Source organism: Calliphora vicina, chromosome 2, assembly GCF_958450345.1.
Source record: "Calliphora vicina chromosome 2, idCalVici1.1, whole genome shotgun sequence".
In the NCBI taxonomy this organism is placed as follows: domain Eukaryota; kingdom Metazoa; phylum Arthropoda; class Insecta; order Diptera; family Calliphoridae; genus Calliphora; species Calliphora vicina.
This window is the reverse complement of record NC_088781.1, coordinates 56,849,237-56,872,620: the sequence shown is the minus strand read 5'-3', so window position 1 is coordinate 56,872,620 and position 23,384 is coordinate 56,849,237. Positions and strand designations below refer to the sequence as shown.

Sequence of the window (23,384 nt, the reverse complement as noted above, 5' to 3'; positions counted from 1 at the left end):
AAATTTTGAAGAGTGCCGGGTGGAATATTGTGACACTAGGCCTAAATGTTAAGTGCTGAAAATTTGAGCCAAATCGGGCAACGATTTCTGGACGCGCATCAAGGTCAAAGATCAGATATATGCAAAATTTTACTGTTACTATGGAATAAATAGGTGAAACTCGTTAACTTTCTGCATTGTTTTCTAGAAATATGTAGATTTATTTATATTAATGAATATTACATTAAAAAAAAAATTTGGAAATTAACCCATGAAAATGAGCCCAAAAATATATAACATTTCGCTATCTTTTCATTAGAAATTCCAAATATTGAAAAATTTTACCTTTGACCTTCACGATTTAAAGGTTAACGTTTTCCGATTTTAGTGAAACTTTCAGACCATATTTAAAATTACCAGGATTATAATACTATGAATAAGTTTTACTTAAAATTTATAACAGTAAGGAAATTCGCCTAAATATGGACAAAAAAATTGTTTTTCTTGAAAATCGCAAAATTTAAATCGCAGGTACGGAAAAACTGTAAGAGGTATTGACATAATTTTTTCATATTTTTATTCCCTATTTTGATCTCAATAAACTCCAATGTGATGAACGAAAAAATCTGAAATTTGTTTAACAAAATTTTTAAGAAATTGAAAATGGAGTTTTGAAACAGCCGTTAAAAAAAAATATTTTTTTTGGCCATACCTGCGAATAAGTTAACGGTACCCTACGAAGACTAAAACTCATATACAAGTAAATATGGACATATTTTAAGTAAAAATGAGCTTTTATTTTAATTTTTCTCGAAATATCATAATTTTTTTCCTAAATTTTTTGTTCAAGTGGCCTGAAACACGTTAATGGTCTGGCGAATTTGTAATAACTTTAACATTTTTTAATCAAATTTTGTCATTTATATCTCATTACAACGACAATTACGTACATATTTCGATTCTTTTGCATTCAATTACAAAAGTATTTATTTAGTAGCAAAATTTTTTCAAAAACTGAAAAATTTGCATTTTTCTCTAATTTTGGCGATAATACAGTTTTTGTATCATTTTGAACCAAAGGAGATACAGGGTTAACTTCCAAAATTGTTTTTTAATGTAATATTCATTAATATAAATAAATCTACATATTTCTAGAAAACAATGCAGAAAGTTAACGAGTTTCACCTATTTATTCCATATTAACAGTAAAATTTTGCATATATCTGAACTTTGACCTCGAATTTTCAGCACTTAACATTTAGGACTAGTGTCACAATATTCCACCCGGCACTCTTTGAAATCTAAAAAAAAAAAATCGGCTGTCACTCTAATGTACATATTTGATTTGAAGAATAAAGGCCCAACTATAATATGCATAAGCTAGCTTAAGGTAATGTCAAAACCGAACGAAAAGTCTGTCAAATGCTTAAGGAAATCCGAAGAAACTTTTAGGTGGCCATAATGTACTTACGTGCATTCAAAACAATTTAGCTCCATTTGCACATTTATGTGCAACATGCAATTAAAAAAACAAGTATTTCTTATTATTTTATCAAAATAAATTAATTTTCTTCATCCTTTTCATTTATTTCTCTATTTTTTTTGTATAAAATAAACAAACAGTACGGAATGTGCGACCAGCTTCGCACTTTGCTTAAGCAAATAAAATTTGACGAAACTTGACGAAACTCTCTTAAGTACATTATAGTTTGTCACATACATTTTATATGTATTCGCACAGTTGCTTAAGCTGACTTAAGCTAGTGTATGCATATTATAGTTGGGCCTTAAGTAATTTGGTTTTAAATTGCTATCGGCAGTACAGAATTGTTTTTATTCATTGAAATTTTAATCTATACTGAATTATATTTCTTCAAGTACATGCATATGTATGTATATAAAGGAGAAAAATCAGTTGAAAACAAGTAAGAAAGTATGGTCGGTCAAGCCCGACCATATAATACCCTACACTAAGTAAAAGAGTAAAAACCTTTTTCTTTTAAAATTTCAATAATTTATATTTTTGAGTGATTTTCGGAAGTAGGCCTTATATAGGGGCTATGACCAATTATGGACCGATCACCATGAAATTAGGTCGTGTGATTTATGTCTATATTAAAGTTAACTATGTTGAATTTTGTGTGTATACCAAAATTTTTATGCGATTTATGCACGTTAAAGTGATTTTCGGAAGCGGGTCTATATGGGAGCTATGACTAATTATGGATCGATCGTAACAAAATTTGGTGACATGAAACTTATTTGGAGCGGAATCTGTGTAGATACCTATATGATTTAACAATTTATGACCGATAAAGTCCAATTTCGGGAGGACATTTGTATGGGGGCTAGGTGAAATAATGGACCGATTTCAGCCAGTTTCAATAGGCTTGGTTCTTGAGACGAAAAAATAATATGTACCAAATTTCATCGAAATATCTTCAAAATTGCTCTGCGCACAAGGTTTACATGGACAGCCAGCCAGCCAGCCGACCAGACGGACGGACGGGTATAAATATAAATATATTTATACCCTACATCACCATAGTGAGGAGGGTATAATGCGTTTGTGCAGATGTTTGTAATGCCAAAAAATATTAGTCTAAGACCAACCTTAACCCTCCGTTCATTTTCAATAGAGACTAGTCGCAATGTATCAAATTGATATCAATAAAAAAAGGCGCGTTTGAAAATAATCTCTTCACTTTTTATTTCGAAAACATAAAAACAATATTAAACTCAAACCCCCATATGCATAAACAGTTTATAAATTTATCAAAGGTTTATTAAACAGATTTTGTATAGAAATTTTGTTTTATAAACCTTTGATAAATTTATAAACTGTTTATGCATATGGGGGAAAGTATTTAAATGAATAATATAAATAAAATTGCAGTAAAAATATATTTTTATCATAAAATAGCTTAAAACTTTGGGTGTTTAAAAAAAATTTCAATAAAACAAATGTTTGCCTGTATCAACCAGATCAATTGCGACTAACGGAGCACAGTGGTTTAGAAACTTTTTTTTTTGGAAATAATTCGGTATCTCGGGAACTATTGGAGATATTATTACAAAATTTCACATGGTTAGAGCTGAGGTGTTTTTGAGTTGAATTACATTTGTTCAGCTTCCTAGGGGTAATACGGGCCAGTTTGTGTCCCTCAAAGTTGGTCACCTCGGGTCTCAAAATTTTAAAAAAAATCCCCAAAAATTCATTTATGAAGTTTGTGGAACTTCTGAGGAGTAAATAAAGGCTTTTTATATACATAAGTATTTGATACTGTTGAAAACATTAAAACATTAAATAATTTTATAAAATTTTGGGACTTCATTTACCTTAAAAACTAAAAAAACTTTCATATGGTGATTTTCCACTAATAAAAATATAAAATTTGATTTAATGTAAAATTTTAACGGTTAAAGATATCATAACAAAATTGGGAACTAATTTAGATCCAAATGTCCTTAAATTAATGACATTATAATTTTTGACATTTTTTATTTTCAAATACCAAAATTCCTAAAACGGGGAAAATGTGTTCCAAAAACTGAGTTTTTTTAGAAAAGTGCCTACTGTGACGCTATTTACCGTGTGATAGTAAAACAACTTTCTAAGTATTTAAACAACATATAGGGTTATACAAATACGGAACTTTTTCGAGGATCGGTGCTTTGCCTGTTTAGAATTTTTTACTGAAACCTAAATATTTTTTTTTTAAATTGTCCAAGTTTGGATAGGTCTGGGGGATACTGTGTCCGCTTAAGTGAGCCCAATTTTACTTTACACGCTTTTGCATTAAGTTTTCTTTCCGGAACATATTAAAATTGTATATAGTCCCAAAGAAAATTTGTTTCTACAAAAGAAAAAATATAGGGACTTTTTTAGGAAAAATCGTAAAAAATTAGGCCCATTTTACATGTTCCAACTTTGGATGCGTGTAACTTTTTACACGGACGAGATAACTGTTACCAAGTTTTTTTTATTTTATTTAGAATTTTATTGCCAATATAGCTGATATTTGAAAAAAAATTCGACCCTCCGTAGGGCCGCCATATCTAAAAAACAAACAAAAATCGAGCAAAATAAAAAAATAAATAAATAAACCTAAATATCTCTTCAACTGAAGGAGATAACCTACACATGTAATAGTCCTTTCTCAAGGACTATTTATATTTTAAATTCCAGCTCATTCGGATCATAAATGAATTTTTGGGGATTTTTTTAAAAATTTTGAGACCCGAGGTGACCAACTTTGAGGGGGCACAAACTGGCCCGTATTACCCGTAGGAAGCTGAACAAATGTAATTCAACTCAAAAACACCTCAGCTCTAACCATGTGAAATTTTGTAATAATATCTCCTAGTTCCCGAGATACCGAATTATTTCCAAAAAAAAAGTTTCTAAACCACTGTGCGGAGGGTAAAAGTATACCGATCGACTTAATGGATATTCATTGGAATTTTTACATTATATGTTTACATTTATTTAGAAATCATTATGAAATATTATAAAAATTAAATTTAATAAATAGTGGTAGATGATTCGAGTGTTGTTGTTTCTTCTACTTGTATGGTTGTTGTCTCAATTTGTGGAGCCATCAAAATTTCCAGGGGAAATCCTTGCAAGTAGTTGGTTTGTCTTATAAAATCCGTGGAACAGCAAAACATGATGCCGGCATAGGCATAACGAAACGATGAAGAGATATCATTTAACCACGGAATCTCCGCACAAATATCGGGACAAAATACTACCTTTTCAGTGGTGAAATACTACAAAGTATAAATAAATATTAACACAAATACTTCTTTAAATAAGAAATAAACATATTTTTACCTCAGCATAGGGTGAATTGTAACCGACAATAATAAATTCTTTGTTCAAATTGTCATACGATTTCAAATAAGTCCATATGTAAGCTGGTATAGTCTCATTTTTAAAGCCAATCTAAAAGTAACAAACAAAAAGGAACTATATTAATATATTAAATACAATTTAAACGCCATTTTGGTAATTACTTTCATTTCCAATAGTCTCTCTTTATAGCACTTGTCATCGGTGGGATATTCCGCCACGCCCGATGTGCCAGTATATATTTCAAAGCTATTATTTTGCCCATAGTCCTCCAAGGTATTCAGAAAGCGTTTCCAATTACCCAGTCTTAGATTACGCCACCATATAATATTTAATATGTTTTTATATTCGTCGAAATATGTCTTTAATGTTTTATCCTGCACAATTGAGGATATTTCAAAATCAGCTAAATTCAACCATTCACTATTTTTACGCAATTCGTTCAGTTTTTTTTGCAAAATTTCTTCACTGTAATAGGAAATTATTGAAATTATTTTATAGGCATTTTTGTTTAATATATGTATACCTTAAATCAGAAAGAGTGGTTGTTTTAAAGTTCCAAAGATTTTCATCCAAATACTCTTTTGGAATCCTATCAGTTGTCTGCGTATACATGGGCTATATGGAAAGCAGAATAATCAAAAGTACGGTATAAATTCGAAGAAGTCGCATTTTATATTTAACTAAAGATAGGGTCACACATGACAAATATTTGACGAAAAAGACGTAACCACTACATAAAATACCTTTGAATTCTTTTATTTATTTTAAAAACTTATTTTACTTATCGTCGCGACGATTCAAAACAAAACATTTAGTTTTATTTTATTTGATGCTGTATGATCTTACAAAATACTTGTAAGAGTAAACACGTCAAACTAATTTGTGCTAAAAAAGTGGTTACGCTTTTTTGAGCAAATATTTGTCATGAGCAAATATCTTTAAGTATCTACCTTAAGGCAGATACTTAGATAGTCTTAAATAATTACATGTAACTGAAATTTTAAAATATTTCCAAAAGAACCCAAATATGTAATGTTGGATAATGTTGAAGATATTTTATACAAACCTTATTCAAATAATTTCGGCGTAAATTTGTTACATTATAGACCACAGTTTGCAAGGATATTTCTTCCATATTATAACAGATGCCAGCCAGTATATAATTATCCGTTGTTGGTTGTGTCGCCAATAAGAATGTACTGGAATTTTGATTGTTTTGGCACCAACTGTATGGTTGCTTCGTGGAATAGATGCTCCAATTGCGATGCATGCACGAAAATTCATCCACCGATAGCTGAATATTGTTATAAACTAATTTGTTATTACGGCAATTCAGGACAATCGAAGTCTTATTGGAAATGGATTTATTTACGACAACTTCCCTGTATCCATAATTGTAATCATATATAGTAGATTTTTCTTTTATCTGATAAGTGATGTTACTGAAAGATAAAGATAAAATTATTTTTAAAGCTACAATAAGATGAGTTCACTGTACTGAGTATTCTGAACTTTATGACAATGAGAAAATTGAACCTATTTTTAATTATACCCTGCACCACCATAGTGGGGAGAATATTATGCGTTTATGCTGATGTTTGTAACTCCCAAAAATATTTAGTCTAAAAATTTTACATTAAGTCAAATTTTATATTTTTCTTCATGTAAAATCGTGACATTTCTACGCCTATAGAGTAGAATAGATTTTGCAAAAATAAGAGTATCTGAAAATTAATTTGGTCTTTGTTTTCCATTCAGAGGGTACTATATTATAAAAAAAATAATAAATTCTTTCGAAATATTGTTGTCCAAAATATCGAGCGAAATACGGGCATATCGTGAGTGACATAAAACGGAAGTAATTTTGTGGTACATGTAGAAATATGCATAGGTTTTCTTTCAATTTCTTTCAATAAACCAAATATTTTTCCTTTACAATCCGTCAATTATATAAATAAAAATCAAATGTCGTTCGTTGGTAATTGCATCAGTATAGAACGGTCATAGCCCAACTTAGGTTTCTACGGAATGAAAAATTGACCACGCCCACTTTATTTAAAATTGGAATACGGCTACACCGATTTGGCTAATTTTTTGTCTAAATGGCCAATTTTGTTTTCCGATATATGTATATAAAATCGCAGGACACCTGGACCGATTTAATTAATTTTTTTTTAATGTTCGCAATACATAGTCCGCAATCATTTTTACATAAATAACAAGTAAGAAAGTATGGTCGGTCAAGCCCGACCATATAATACCCTTTTAAAATATCAATAATATATATTCGTGAGTGATTTTCGGAAGTGGGACTTATATGGGAGCTATGACCAATTATTGACCGATCACCATGAAATTAGGTCGAGTGATATATGTCTATATGAAAATTATTTATGTTTAATTTTGTGTATATACCAACATTTTTAAGCGATTTATGCACGTTAAAGTGATTTTCGGAAGCTGGTCTATATGGAAGCTATGACTAATTATGGACTGATCGTAACAAAATTTGGTGACATGAATTCCGTATATATAAAACTTATTTGGAGCGAAATTTGTGTAGATACCTATATAAATTAAACATTTATGACCGATAAAGTCCAATATCGGGGAACATTTGTATGGGAGCTAAGTGAAACAATGGCCCGATTTCAGTCGCTTTCAGTAGGCTTGGTCCTTGGGCCGAAAGAATTATATGTACCAAATTTTATCGAAATACCTACAAAATTGCGACCTGTACTTAGCGCACAAGGTTTACATGGACAGACAACAAGCCAGCCCGCCAGACGGACGGACGGACATCGTTTAATCGACTCAGAAAATGATTACAAGTCGATCGGTATACTTTAAGATGGGTGTTAGATTAATATTTTTGTGATCAATCATATTTCAGGCCAAATTTCGATTACTTATATAAAAACTCACAATAGCTTAAATCGATAATAACTTGTCCAATAAGCGTTTAATCAAGAAAATGAGCTCGATCTGTGATCACTCATATTTCTAGCCCAAAATCGATTTTTTATATAAAAACTCAAAATATCTAAAATCTCTAATAACTTGACCAATAAGCGTTTAATCAAGAAAAGGAGCTCGATCTGTGATCACTCATTTTTTCGACCAAAATTCGATTACTTATGTAAAAACTCGAAATATGTACATTCATTTATATGTATTTTGTTGTTGCAAAACTTAGGTTTTTGACAAAAAACTTAGGTTCTTTGTCTCTCAGTAGCGCTTCTATGTATATTTTATTATATGTTCTATGTCATTCAATTATATGATTTTTTTTTCTTTTTAACTATTTCAAACCGCTTCTCACAATTTCATTAAATTCATTAAAACATTATAAAATTAAATATGGTCAGTTTAATCTATAACTTTTGCCCTTGAAATGTTGTAATATGCTCTAAGTCATTCTCGTGTAATTGCCCATATTATAATTTTTTCACTGAAATATTAATCTTCAGTACCACATACTTATATAAAAAGCATATATTTATTCTTCAGAAGCTCCTCAAACCATGCCCCGTTTCAAAAATTTTAACGTTTTTCACACCAAGAGCCTATATTCAAAATCATCTATCTTTGATTTTCACGAAAATTACTTTTTGATGGTAAAATGTTCAGTAAAACAGCCCTCATCTATGGTGAGAAAATTTCATAACCAACATATTTTTTTTTCTGTTTTATTTGCATTTTTGTTATTTCTCTATCTTATACAATTTGCAAATAATTAATTTTCCAAAAAATTTTTTTTTAATAATTTCTTCATGCAATTCATGCTTTCTTACAAATTTTTGCATGTTGAACATGAATTTTACATTTTTCAATAATTTATCAAAATAGCTAATGCCGATTCTGAATTAAATTACCGTGAAAATATTTTACATTTTTATTATTGGATAATGTCCATGGCATTAAAATAAATCGTTAAAGTTGGAGTTTGTTTAAAAAAGTATATAGTTTTAAAGTGTCAACTATTATTTTTATGATAATTTACACCAATCAAACTCCAAAAAAAAACTTAAAAAATCTAAAAAAACTGTTTTTCTATAACTTTTTATTTATTGTTAATTGAATATACATATGTAGGTCCTCGATATATTGCATTAAGCCGGTATTGCGTGATCAAGATTGGGTAACGTGATCTGCCCGGATTATACTGATAAGGATTTGCCGCTATTGCAGCACAATAGAGAAGTGTGCACTTGATCATACTTTTTTAACAAAAAATATTTTTTTTCATTTCAAAAACTTGCAAAAAAACAAAAATTTTTAAGGTGTGAGCTTTTTAGAGTGCATTGACATGTTCAGTTTGCATTGATATGTTCAGCTTTACCGTAGCTACAACTTTGCTAAATATTGTTAGTGAAAAATTAGCAGCTCCAGTAGATTATTCTAATAAAAGTGAAAAAATTTTCTTTAAAATTTTTTTTTAAAAAAAAGTAACACTAAAAAGCTATTTTTTGGCAAAAAATTTAACAAAATTGGTTTGGTAGACTCTTAACTATATTATTGTCATATATAGTTAAGTGGTATCACCAAGTCTGAAATAGATGTTGGCCAAAAACTGATTACACCTTTTTTGAGAGCTCACTGATTTTCAGAATATTTGGAGATTCATAAAAAGAAATTAATTACCAAAATCGCCAAACTGAGTATAGGGTTTTACTACTCACTGGTAATAAAATCGATTCAATACTGTTCAGTCCGTGTGCTTTTCCAAAAGTCTTCATTTGTTGCACAGTGTAATTACCAGGGAAACCATGTTTTTTCTGCATGTTTTTTCTGGTGAGTCTAATGAGCACATGGATGAGATATTTACATGTTTCAGAACTATTTAAGAATTTTGGCATCGATTTGTTAGTGCATATTTTTGCATATTTTACCCTTAAATGCATATTTTTGCATATATTTGTTTTAAGAGCATATTTATGTCATATTTTTGCGTTTTTAGAGCATATTTTACTGTTTAATAGCATATTTTGACTTTATCAAAAAACAAATTTTGTCTTACTTATTTTTCGCTGTTGTGTTAAAGGTTTTTACTTCCTTTGTTTAAAATTCAAAATTGAAAAATAAATGGCTTTTCACCAAAAAAAAAAAAAATTTAAAAACAAAATTTTTTTTTTTAAATTAAAAAAAAAAATTCGAAATTTTTTTTCCAAAAAATTAAAAAACTGAAAAAAATTTTGTTCAGCTAAAAATATTTAAATTTTTTATTTTGAAGTATAATTTGGTGAAGGATATATAAGATTCGGCACAGCCGAATATAGCTCTCTTACTTGTTTTAATATAAAATTAGCACTATTTTAATAATAGCGCCATCTAAATATCAAATTTTAGTTCTAATTCAAACATAACCGTTCTAAGTGTTAAAGAAATATTGTCTTTTAAATTTGCTCCTATAACATCAGTTGATGTCGAAAGAACATTTTCTATGTATAAAAATGTTTTCAGATCCAATAGACAACGATTTTTATTTGAAAATTTAAGTCAATATTTTGTAATTTATTGCAATAATAACCTAAATTGGAAAAAAGTGACTTTATATTTATATAAAATATCATCAAAAAATACCTCTCGAGGCCTTTTCATAACTTAAGTTCCTATTGTTTTTATATTGTATTTATTATTTGTTATACTTGTTTTAGTTCATGTTATTTTTGTTTATTTTATGTTACTTTACCTTTTTAAAAATGAATTCTATTGATTTTTTTTTAAATAAAAGTATATTTTTTGGTTAAAAATTATATAAAAGTTTGTTTTTTTAAGAGCATATTTTTTAAATTTTAAGAGCATATTTTAAAGTTTTTACTGCATATTTAAAGCGCTTAAAACTCTTTTTTTAGAGCATATTTCCGGTTTCCCTGGTAATTACTCATAGCTCCCATAAAAGGCCTACTTTCGAAAATCATACACGAAACTAAATTATTGAAATTTTAAAAGAAAAATATTCAAGAAAATTTATATGTGCTATAAACTTTATAAAATTTTAACAATTTGGTTGTTTTTATACCCTACATCACCATAGTGGGGAGGGTATTATGCGTTTTTGCAGATGTTTGTAACGTCCAAAAATATGAGTCTAACCCACCTTAAAGTATACCGATCGACTTAGAATCACTATCTGAGTCGATTAAACGATGTCCGTCTGGCTGGCTGGCTGTCCATGTAGACTTTGTGCGCAGAGTACAGGTCCCAATTTTGAAGATATTTCGATTAAATTTGGTACATATTATTTTGTCGGCCCAAGGACCAAGTCTATTGAAACTGGCAGAAATCGGTCCATTTTTTCACCTAGCCCCCATACAAATGTCCTTCCGAAATTGGACTTTATCGGTCATAAATGTTTAATTTATGTAGGTATCTCCACAAATTCCGCTCCAAATAAGTTTTATACATACAAAATTCAAGTCAGCAAATTCTGTTACGATCGGTCCATAATTAGTCATAGCTCCCATACAGACCCGCTTCCGAAAATAACTTTTACGTGCATAAATCGCTTAAAAATGTTGGTATACACACAAAATTCAACATAATTAACTTTCATATAGTCATAAATCATACGACCTAATTTCATGGTGATCGGTCCTCTATAAGGCCCACTTCCGAAAATCACTCAAAAATATAAATTATTAAAATTTTAAAAGAAAAATGTTTTTGCTCTTTTACTTAGTGTAGGATATTATATGGTCGGGCTTGACCGACCATACTTTCTTACTTGTTTATTGTATATTTATGGAGTTTTAACAATTTAATAATTTTTACCTAAAAAATGTATCACAAAATCCTTGTATTGTTTCACCATTATATAATTTTATTGGATTTCCATTATAGGGTACTCGTAGTTTATATTGTCCAATAGATTTCTCATACTTTGGTAAAGTATCTACATCACTGGGATATCGAATAATACAATCACTTCGTATACTGGGCAAATACACCAGCAACAATAAAAGATTTATTAAATAATTTATGTTCAAATGAAACCACATCCTTTTGATAGTAAAACAATTATAGAACTAAATGCAATTTGAATGAGAAAATAAGTTTTTGTACTTCAAGAAAACGCTCATTTCAATGTGATAACATTTTTGGACATTCCTCATTCCTCAAATAAAGAGTTACTCATATTGCTTATCGTTATTTGAGTAGAAGAAAACAGAACTACTTATTTGAATATGACTTATGTGCTGTTTTTCGATAGCGAACGATTGCTTTGAGTGGACGTTTTACATGTATTTTGTTTTTGTTACAATAACAAAACACATGTTAAATTTCCACTCAAAGCACACGTTCGCTATCGAAAAACAGCACATTAAAGCTGGATTACAATTGGGACAACCACACAGCAAGAGATTGTGGCAACAAATTATAATTAAGCTATGAAAATAGGAGAAAATTGAGAAGATCGCCAAAGAAATCAATAACAATAAAATATAATGTGTTCTGGCGACAATGAGGCGATTTTTGAGTTGCCAGCAAATTCAATTTAAACTCATTGTGGTCATTAGTTGTGGTCCCCATTGTAATCAGGCTGCTATGCGATTAACTTCTAAAGTCCGATCAAACATAGTTCATATTTAAAAGAGAATAAATAAAAGATCGGTTACACTACAGAGAACAGAAAAGTAGCAGAGACCGAAAATAACACTATGCTACACACAAAAATATGCAGGGGTTCTGATATAGCAATTTTGTTGTATAGAGTTCGAAAATACTTATAGTTTTTCTCGACTACTTCGTTTAGTATAACACTTCTTTTATTAGCAAATGTAGTGAAATGAAGATATTCTTAAAGTTACAACTTCAAAAAATCATAAGTAAATATGTTGTTTTGATAAGTAAATATGTTTGGTTTTAAAAATGTTTCATTTATTAAAAAGATACATGATTTACCTTTCAAATAGAAGTGATTTTTTGAAAATCGGTAGGAAAATGGCTGAGTTAAACAAATTTTTATTTTCTTCACCATCAACTTAGAGGATCGTAAAGCAGTAAACTGTTTTAATCTTACTATTGTTTTTTGTAGAATAATAGTAAAAGTCCTTCATATTCATTGTAATTATGTTAAAAGAAACAAAGTTTATATATTTTGGATTCACTTAATCTATCCATCTTCTATCTATGTATATATATAAAAGTGAATGTGTGTTTATATGTATGTATATTAGGGTGGCCCTTAATAAACGAAAGTTGGTTTTTGACCAGTCTCACCCCCCCAGTTTGGTGAACATTAGTAAAAAAATCATCCTGAAAAAATTTTAGGTAAATATTGAAAAATTTTACATTTGATCTTCAGGGTGTATTTAGAATTATCTGGACTATAATATTCTGAATAAGTTTTGCTTAAAATTCATAAGAGTAAGGAAATAGAGCTCATTCGCCAAAAAATTGCCAAATAATTGGTTTTTCTCGAAAATTTCAAAATTTAAATCGCAGGTACGGAAAAACTATAAGAGATATTTTCATAATGTTTTCACATTTTTATTCCCTATTTTATTCTTAATAAGTCCCAATGAGATGATCAAAAAAGTCTGAAAATTCTTTAACAAAATTTTTAAAAAATTGAAAATGGAGTTTTGAAACTGCCGTTAAAAAATGTTTATTTTTTTGTTCGTACCTAAGAATAGGTTAACGGTATCCTACGAAGACAAAAACTCATACACAAGTAAATATTGACATATTTTAAGTAAAAATGAGCTTTTATTTTAATATTTATCAAAATATTCTTTTAAATTAAATTGCAAAAGTTATATTTTAATGGCAACATTTTTACAAAAACTGAAAAAAATGCATTTTTTCCCCTTGTAAATGCATCTCAAAACTTCAGAGGGCACGTCTTAACACCAAATGATTTACCTAAAAAATTTTCAGGATGATTTTTTTACTAATGTTCACCATGTTAAGGGCCACCCTAATATAGATAGGGCACTAGCGTAATGTAAAAATTGGATTTTTACGAACCCCTCCGCCCACAGACCGAATATCAAAAAATTGACTATACAGTGTTACTCGCTGGGCTATTCTGAAGATTCACTGAAAATTTCATCAAAATCGGTCTAGCCGTTTTTGAGTTCATTCGGTACATACATACAAACATACATTTTTATATATATAGATTTCATACCTGATAACCAAAAAAAAAATTTTGTTGTAATGGTTATTTCTAACCAAAACAACTTTTTGGTTGTTATAATGGTTATTTGAAACTAAAAAATATTTTTGGTTGATACTTATGGTTACTTACTTAAAATATTTCTTACTTTAATTGGTTACGATAACCAAAATAAAATATATCTTATAAAAATGGTTAATTATAACCATTTAATAAATTCATCAATATAAATGGTTAAAAATGATTTTTTTGTCGTTTATCTTATAATTGTTACGTCCCTGTTAAAAATATATCGGTCTGTGATCAATCATATTTCAGACCAAAATTCGATTACTTATATAAAAACTCAAAATATCGGAAATCGCTAATAACTTGGCCAATAAGCGTTTAATCAAAAAAAGGAGCTCGATCTGTGATCACTCATATTTCTAGCCAAAAATCGATTTTTTATATAAAATCTCAAAATATTTAAATTGTCTAATAACTTGGCCAATAAGCGTTTAATCATGAAGAGGAGCTCCATCTGTGATCACTCATATTTCTGACCAAAAATCCATTTTTTATATAAAAACTCAAAATATGTACATTGATTTACATGTATTCTGTTGTTGACAACGAACTTAGGTTCTTTGTCTCTCATTAGCGCTTCTATGTATATTTTATTCTATGTTCTATGTCAATCACAAGCATTTTTTTTAACTTGGACAGGACAACGTCTGTCGGGTCAGCTAGTTGTGAATAAATTCGAAAATAATCCATCGATTTTTATCTTCGATATCTCATTTTGTTCCTATTACATGTGGCTTTGCGATTTTTCATGATTTTTTTTAAAACACAAAAATTTGATATTTTAACATAAAAAATATATTTTTTGCTCAATTTGTTATTATAACTCTGAAACTACTGAGTCGATTAAAACGCAATATAAAAACAGATTAAGGGTTATTTAAATTTGAACTTCTCTAAGTTTACTTCAATAACATCGGACTAACCCTTTTTGAGTTATCACAAATTATGTGGAGAAACACCAAAAAAAATTTACAATTTTATAAAAAAAAAAACACATTAAAAAAATCTATCCATAGAATTAAAAAATGTTATCATTTTTGTACTTAAGTAACCATGATACATCAAATCTATATAGTGGTTAGTGAAGCCTTTTTTGCTGTTGACCTGTGTAATCTTTCACATTAGGTACAGCATGTCTGAACTCACCCTTTGTCGACCGACGGTACTTATAAGTACCATAACAATAATAAGCTTACAAAATGAAAACAAAACAAAACATATTTTGACCATTTTTGCCCAAAAGTACTTTGAAGTACACTATCATCAAGTACCACTATAATATATTTTGTTTGTCTATTGACAAACTCGCTTACCCAGAATAACGGTGAATTATTTCATGTTCTCCTTGTAGTGTTTATTTATATTGTAATGATAATAAATACTTTTTCGTAAAATACCAAAAAAACAAAACTAATCAATATATTAATAAAATTTAAACAAAAATCTATGAGTATTTTTATCTTTTGGCTGATGGTGACCCAACGTTACTAGGTCCCTTTCGGATCCTTGCAGGTCCCTTTCGGTTCTTTGCAGGTCCTCCACAAAATTAAAATTTTGTAAACAACTTCCTGAAGTCCATATTTTCAATATTTCATAAAAAAATAAAACTTTTTCAACGATTTAAAGTCTTGGTCCACAAGGAGTTAACCCGACCATACCTCTGACATCCACAAACACAAAAATTGCCATTTTTGGTGAGAAACAACTCCCATACAAAGTAAATAGTTATTTCTAAATATTTTGCTAAATATAATTGCGAGATTCTCCAAATTTTTTTTGAATATCTCTCTTACATAGTTTGGCTAAAAATAGTCGGAATTGGATTAGTGGGCGTGGCACCTTCCATATAAAGTAAATAGTTAATTATGGCGGTGGTGCTGTATGTTAGCTGCAGGACCTGGAAATCTTATATTCATTGAAAGTGCAATGAACTGCTTTCAAATTTTAAAGGAAAATTTGAAAGTAAGTGCTGAACACTTAGGTCTTGAAACTGCAAAAATAAAATTACCCAAGTCACACCACCAGAATTTTTAAGGAATGGCTATTGTATAATGTGCCTAAGCAGTTACATTCACCTCTGCAATCTCGAGACCTTAACCCAACAGAGAACTTGTGGAAATTTTAGACCGGATTATTAGAAAACGAAGCATTTCATCTAAGCACGAACTACTAACAGTTTTAACGGAAGAGTGGGGCCAAATTACTAACTGATGTAACTGAAACTCCATGAAAAGGTAACTAGAGGCCGTAATTAAGCTGTATGGAAGAGCAACAAAATATTAATTTTTTATTTTCGGATTTTGGTAATATAAAATAGAGTGTTATCCATCAACTGTATACTAATTGTTGACTGTTGTTTTTAGGTACTTGTTTCTTTATCCCATACATTTTTCACGAAATCAATTTTAATTTTCAAAGTTTTTTAAAATAAAAAGAGATTAAACGCTAAATTTAATTTTAAGTTTATTCAAATTTATATATTTATTTCTTTAATTAAAATATTTGGCTTCATAGATGAAAATGCGAGTTATTTACTAAATTTCTGAATCTGACTGCAATTTTCAATATTTAACACAGCTTAAAAGGGAAAGAACAGAATTTTATTATTGTTTATTCATTCATACATGTGTTCTAGAATTTACTGATAAAGTCTGTTTTTTTGCGTTACATTATGTCTTATCTGGGGTTTTGATGACTTGGCTCGTACAGTTATTCCAAATAATCTAAGTTTATCCGGCCTGTCGAACATTTTGTTCGGAATGGTTTTTTGGTCCGTAGTTTTTATTCTGATCGATTTCGTTTTAGGTTTTTCAGATTTCTTGTAATTTATTAATTCCAAAAATATTTAATAATTCAGTATTTCTGATTTTAATTTGACAAAATTAAAACAAAATTGAAGTTTTTGGTACAGAAATTGATTAAAAATTTTAGAAAAACAAATAATTACAAAGAACTTTGAAAACTGAAAGTGTTTTCATTCCGAAAGAAATGTTTGTTTTGCTTTGCTGTGTGGAAAATGTAAAGAATCTGTCCATGATTTCTCCCATAAATGTCTATAGATTAGCAGTCCATATAAAGTCCACATCCCAAAATCATATTAATTAATATCGTTATCAGATAAAAATTCAATATAATTAATATTGATGTACATAAGAATATTATGATGATCAGCACATAATTGGTTATAGCTCCCATATAAAGTGTACTTTCATATTATATTGGTGGTGGGTATATAAGGTTCGACACAGCTATGTAACACTCTGCTAAAAGATAAGAACTTAAAATAACACAGGGCAACAAAATCGATAAAATTTTAGAGGCTTTTTAAACAACTACACAATTGATGTATTGTGGTTCCAGTAGTACAAATATGGTCCTAATTTCAAATTCTATGGAGAGGTTTTTTAAAAAAAAAATATTAAGTAAAATTGTGAATTTTTTTAGAAGTTTCTCCACATAATTAATGATAACTCAAAAACGATAAATCCGATGTTATTAATATGTAATTAATAAACTTAGAAAAGTTGAGTTTTAAATAGCCTTTAATCCGTTTATACATTGAGTTTCAATGGGTTCAGTAGTTTCGGAGTTATAATAAAATGAAGCAAAAAACATATTTTTTACGTAAAAAAGTCAATTTGTTGTTTTAAAAAAATCATGAAAAATCGAAAACGGCCGAAATTATTCAGATTTATTTCTTTGTCGCAAAGCCACATATAATAGCAACATAATGAGATATTGGTGAAAAAAATAGATTGATTATTTTCGAATTTATTCACAATTAAGTGAATTCGCTCATTTTCACAAAATTATAGTTTTTTGTTTGATATACATAAAATTGAGTTGTTAATGTTCTTCTTTTGAATGATTGAATTTTGAAAACATTTTCCGCATTCTGTGTGAAAATTTTCACATATATATTGCGTTTCAATCGGTTAAGTATTTTCAGAGTTATAATAAATTGAAGAAAAAAAATATTTTTTTACGTGAAAATAGCAAATTTTTTTGTTTTAAAAAAATCATAAAACATTTAAAACGTCAGAAATTGTTCAGATTTATTGCTTTATCGCAAAGCCACATATAATAGCAACAAAATGAGATATCGATCATAAAAATCAATGGATTATTTTCGAATTTTTTCACAATTAAGTGAGTTTGCTCTTTTCTAAGTTTATTTTAATAACACCAGACTAACCCTTTTTGAGTTATCGTAAATTATGTGAAGAAACGTCTAACAAAATTTAAAATTTTACTTAAAATTTTTTTTAAAAAAAGCCTCTCCATAGAAGTGAAAAATTTTACCATTTAAATTTTTACCATCAAATCTGTTTTTGCTGTTGACCTGTGTAATCAGTATTCAAACTAAATCCATTAAGCAAAAGCTGTATTTAAAAATAATTTCAGTCTATCATTGCATTCGAAAGTTTCAACACGTAAAATGTTTGCAAAAGTTAAATTTCTTTGCTTAAATATATTAATTATATTTGGCTCAATAACATCCATTCAAGGTAATTGCCGAATATATTTGCCAGATCAGTCAACTACCCCAAATCTGTATAGAATTGTTGGTTCACATAAAATAAAATTGAATGATAGAGCAAATAGCTTGAACTATATAGATTTGTATGAAAATCAAGAAATAGAAGCACAGTGTGACGTACAATTTGAACGGTAAGTAAATACTTTTTTATATTCTACCATGTACAGTAGATGCTTTAAAAAATAAAGATATGAGCATAGCTCAATAACGGTTTTCAGGAACTAGACTCAAAATCTTTACCTAATGTTTTAAAATTAATTTAAATTTTCTGGGTTTTCTCTTAATAGACCTAAGAGATACCAAACATCAAATCAACTTTACATCAAGTGTAATGGATATATCTACATAAAGACGGCTGAAAGTAGATCATATAAGATTAACGAATATAACTCTGAAATTTCTTTAGAATGCTCATCAATAAAGTGGAAATTATATGAATCAACAAAAAAATTCACATGGTGTCCAACCAATGTAACCTCATACATGTTAGCCAGACATAAGGCATTAGGTCATGACTACTTGGCTGGCATTTGTTATGATATCTACAAACAGTCCTTTTCTTCATTGTACTACACATTGGCACCTAAACATTATGAATATGCGGTAAATAGGTTCAAATCAACTAAGTAATATTTAAATTGTTTTGAACGTTTTTTTTTTATTTTCAGCACCCATCTGTTTTCGGGAATTTCTATACTCCTAGTTTGGAAATACAATACATAAAGGAAACATTTGGTTCAAATAGGTAATCGAGTTTCATTATAATATACACATATTTTATACGTTTCAATGACTATTGTTAACTTTTAATTGTTTTAGCATTATTAATTTCGATAACCAACAGTTTGAGAACTGGATAACTAATTCAAATTATAAATACAGTTCGGTAATGCAGCATCCAAACCTCTATACATCATTTAATCTGCAGTTTTCCTCTCTACTTGAATTTGTGTGGTGGCCAAATTTACGTATTTACAATTGGAAAAGTTATGAAACAGCTCTCGAGCAACACGTGGAGAGTGAAAATCAAGCATACGACATTTTAGCAGGTGTATCTGGTGCCATAAAGACACCCATTATTGACAAATGTCAAACGAATTATACGTTGAAGGAAGTGATTTATGGAACGGAGCAGAAAATACCATTGTATGTTTGGAATTATTTACAGGCCAGAGACAATAGCTCCAATGGGATTGTCATTATTGGCTTCAATTCGCCATTTCAAGAGGTAAGAAATTTTAAACAGTTCCAATGAAATCATTTCCAACAATTCTCTTTCAGTTTTACTCAGAAGAGGAGATAGTATTTTGCCCGGACAAATGTCAGGAAATTCCTTGGTTGAAAAAATTTAGCTCTACTTTTCGTTATGGAATAATGGGCACTGTATTTTGCTGTAACGTTGAAGATGTCAAATCTTCAAAATATTTAGATGGCTTTCCAGAAAATGTTATGATTCCAAAACCGGCTGAAACAACAACATCATATATATTAAATCACGAACCAATAACTGAGCAAAATAATAGCTATAATAACGATAATGGCGATAATAGCGATGAATATATTGCTGATGAGGAGGAATGATTTCCCATACCCTTTTATTGAAATCAAAGTTTTAGTAATTGAAAATATCATACAACATTTATTTTTGTAAACTTTTAACCCTTATTAACAATAAAACCTTAATATCAGCACTAAGTGGTTAATATTCTGAATTTGTTTTATTATAACTATGCTATAGTTTAAAATAATGTCATATTTATCAAATTAATGCCTAAAAATTTAGTTTTTCCCAAAATCCTTAAAGTTCACACCACTGCAGTGGTACATCAAAATTATGATTTATTTTGAAATAATTCTTTTTTATCTTTAAAATTTTGATTTGATATTCACACTTTTCCAACCAAAACTTATGCTTGGTCCAACAAATTATTATTATACCCTTCACCATGAGTGAAGGAAATAATAATAATCCGTTTGTAATTTAAACATTTTACATTTGCGATCCCACAAAGTATATATGTATGTATATTCTGGAACGTTATAGATAGCGGGGTCGATATAGCCATGTCCGGTCTGACCGACTTTATGTTGAAATCAACTTTCCTTAGCCCCCAAATAACTTACATACATTATTCATATATCAATATATCAGCTATAGACCCGGAAAGAAAGAAAATCGGACCACAAATGGCTGAGATATAAGGAAAAAACCACGACAACCTCGATTTTTGGCCTATTTATATCCTACATCACCATAGTGGGGAGAGTATTATGCGTTTGTGCAGATGTTTGTAACGCCCAAAAATATTAGGCTACTCGACTTAGATTCACTTACTGAGTCAATTAAACGACGTCCGTCCGTCCTTCTGGCTGGCTGGCTGGCTGTCCATGTAAACCTTGTGAGCAGAGTACAGGTCGCAATTTTGAAGATATTTCGATAAACTTTGGTACATAAATTTCGATAAATATTTTCGGCCCAAGGACGGAGCCTATTGAAACTGGTAGAAATCGGTCCATTATTTCACCTAGCCCCCATACAAATATCCTCCCGAAATTAGACTTTATCGATCATAAATGTTTAATTTATATATGTATATCCACAAATTTTGCTCCAAATAAGTTTTATATATACGGAATTCATGTGATCGCTTCATAATTAGTCATATCTCTCATATAAGAACCGCTTCAGAAATTAACTTTAACGTGCATAAATATCTAAAAAATTTTGGTATACACTTAAAATTCAAAATAAATAACTTTCATATAGACACAAATAACATGACGTCATTTCATGGTGATCGGTCCATAATTAGTCATAGCTCCCATATAAGGCCCGCTTCTGCAAATCACTTTAACGAGCATAAATCTATTAATAATGTTGGTATACACATAAAATTCTACACAAATAACTTTAATATAGACATTAACAACACGACCAAATGATGATCGGTCCATAATTAGTCATAGCTCCCATATAAGGTTCGCTTCCGAAAATCACTTTAACGAGCAAAAATCTCTTAATAATGTTGGTATACACTATGGTATTCATTCGACTAATGATCGTTCGATTAATCGAATAATTTCTTACGAATAATTATTCGAACAATTTAAAAATGGCCATTTTCGAATAACGAATAATTCGAACAATTTTATGTAGAATTGCTTAAATTGTTTAGATAAGTTAATTTTTGGTCTTACAAAAAAATTTCAAGTCAATGGCCGACTTCATAAACGCAGTAATGCAAAGCAATTACAAGGCAAAGCAATACTTTCTGACTTTCATGAACGCATAAATGTTTTGTAAAGAATCATAAATAAAAACAGTTCACAAATTTGACAGATGCTGCGCATGGACAAACATTGTCATACAATAATGAACTTGCGACATTGCCAAAACAAAATCTATTGCGTTTATGAACACTATACATTGCAGTGTTGCTTTGCAAAATGCGTTTATGAAGTCAGCCAATATCTCAATTAGGTTCAAAAATATGCCACTTAAAAACTCTGTCCTTCAAAAATATTGCACTTTTTCATACTAAAAAATTTGTATAAATTTTCTAAGACCAAAAATTAACTTATCTAAACAAAAAAATAAAGCTCGGAGAAAATTTGGATCAAATTGTTCCTAATATTTGCAATCCTATTAAAATTTTGATATAAATTTTAGTTTTATAGACTCAATAAATATGTTATATGTAATAAAATCTTTATTTATTACCGAAACTCAATGAAATTTTCAACGTTTTTTAAGTTTGTCATTCTAATTAACAAGTTGTAAAAAAACTTGTCAAAAGGTCAAAGGGAATTCCGCAATTCCTAAAAATTGTAGCGAAAATCCCAAAAATGGTATTTTTTACAATTTTGCCTGTAGGGTCCACATTTCCTTCGGGCTGGGAAAATACTTTGGCGACAAATAGGGAACACATCAAGGTTTCTAAAGCTGCTTTCCGTTTTCTGATCCCAGCTTTGAGATTTTAGAACATGTGGCCCAAAGTAGATATTTTGATAAAAAATAGGTCAAATTACGAAGGACGTAGGGGCGACATATTCAAAAAATGGGAAATTTTTTTACACCAAAATCTTTTCCGTAAAGATACCTTACAGAAAAACATAAAATTGTTGTATGTTCTTATAGAAAGTTTTTTTTAATAAAAAAAGAGTTACGTCACCTTTTCGCCCAAAAAACAGCAAAAATTTACTATTTTTTTAATATTTAAATTGAAAATCGTTTATTTTTGGATCCATAACAGATATTGATTTGAAATCTTTTGTATATTATTGGTAATTTAGTTGTCTATTTTTACATTTTGTAGCTGAAAATCATAAAATATAGAAAATTTTCCCAGGAAAACAGGCAAAAAAACCCATTAAAAACAACGCACAGACGGTTGAAATGTACCAAAAGTAGCGATTAATTCAAAAGCTGAACTTTATCTGTTTCAGTCATGTTTGGTATTGGGTTAAAGTGCATTAAATAATACATCACAAACTGCTAAAATTACAGTTGTGAGTAACTTACTTTATTGGCAGTGAGCGGTCAAAGTCAAATAATTTTTACAAATTTTGCGTGCTGTGGTTAAAATTGAAAATTGTGATATTTCGAGAGCTTATATTTTTTGGTAAATCTGTTAAAAGTAGAAATATTAAAATGGAACCATCAACTTCAGGTATTTGAGAACATAAATAAATAATTTTTGTTTAAAATTACATTCGGTCCAAAATTACGCCCTATATTTTTAAAATAGCGGGCCAAGGTATGGCCAAATTTTAAAATTTCAATTTTTAAATGCCTATAACTCGAAAATTAGAAC

At 29.3% G+C, this 23,384-nt stretch overlaps 2 protein-coding genes across 2 annotated transcripts; one reads left to right on the top strand and one right to left on the bottom strand.

Moving 5' to 3' along the window:
* Positions 1–4,442: 4,442 nt before the first annotated feature.
* LOC135951368 (uncharacterized) lies at positions 4,443–11,864 on the bottom strand. Its single transcript, XM_065501007.1, has 6 exons — positions 11,612–11,864; positions 5,904–6,279; positions 5,361–5,452; positions 4,999–5,302; positions 4,817–4,927; positions 4,443–4,752 (listed from the first exon to the last, which is right to left on the bottom strand). Exons 1-6 carry the CDS (start codon positions 11,836–11,838, stop codon positions 4,504–4,506), a joined length of 1,359 nt encoding a protein of 452 aa, XP_065357079.1. The 5' UTR covers positions 11,839–11,864; the 3' UTR covers positions 4,443–4,503.
* A 6,591-nt stretch (positions 11,865–18,455) lies between these two features.
* On the top strand, positions 18,456–20,265 carry LOC135951218 (uncharacterized). The gene is made up of 5 exons (XM_065500825.1): positions 18,456–18,701; positions 18,858–19,173; positions 19,239–19,315; positions 19,390–19,798; positions 19,852–20,265. The coding sequence occupies exons 1-5, from the start codon at positions 18,469–18,471 to the stop codon at positions 20,149–20,151; spliced, it is 1,335 nt and encodes a 444-aa protein (XP_065356897.1). The 5' UTR covers positions 18,456–18,468; the 3' UTR covers positions 20,152–20,265.
* The last annotated feature ends 3,119 nt before the right edge of the window (positions 20,266–23,384 follow it).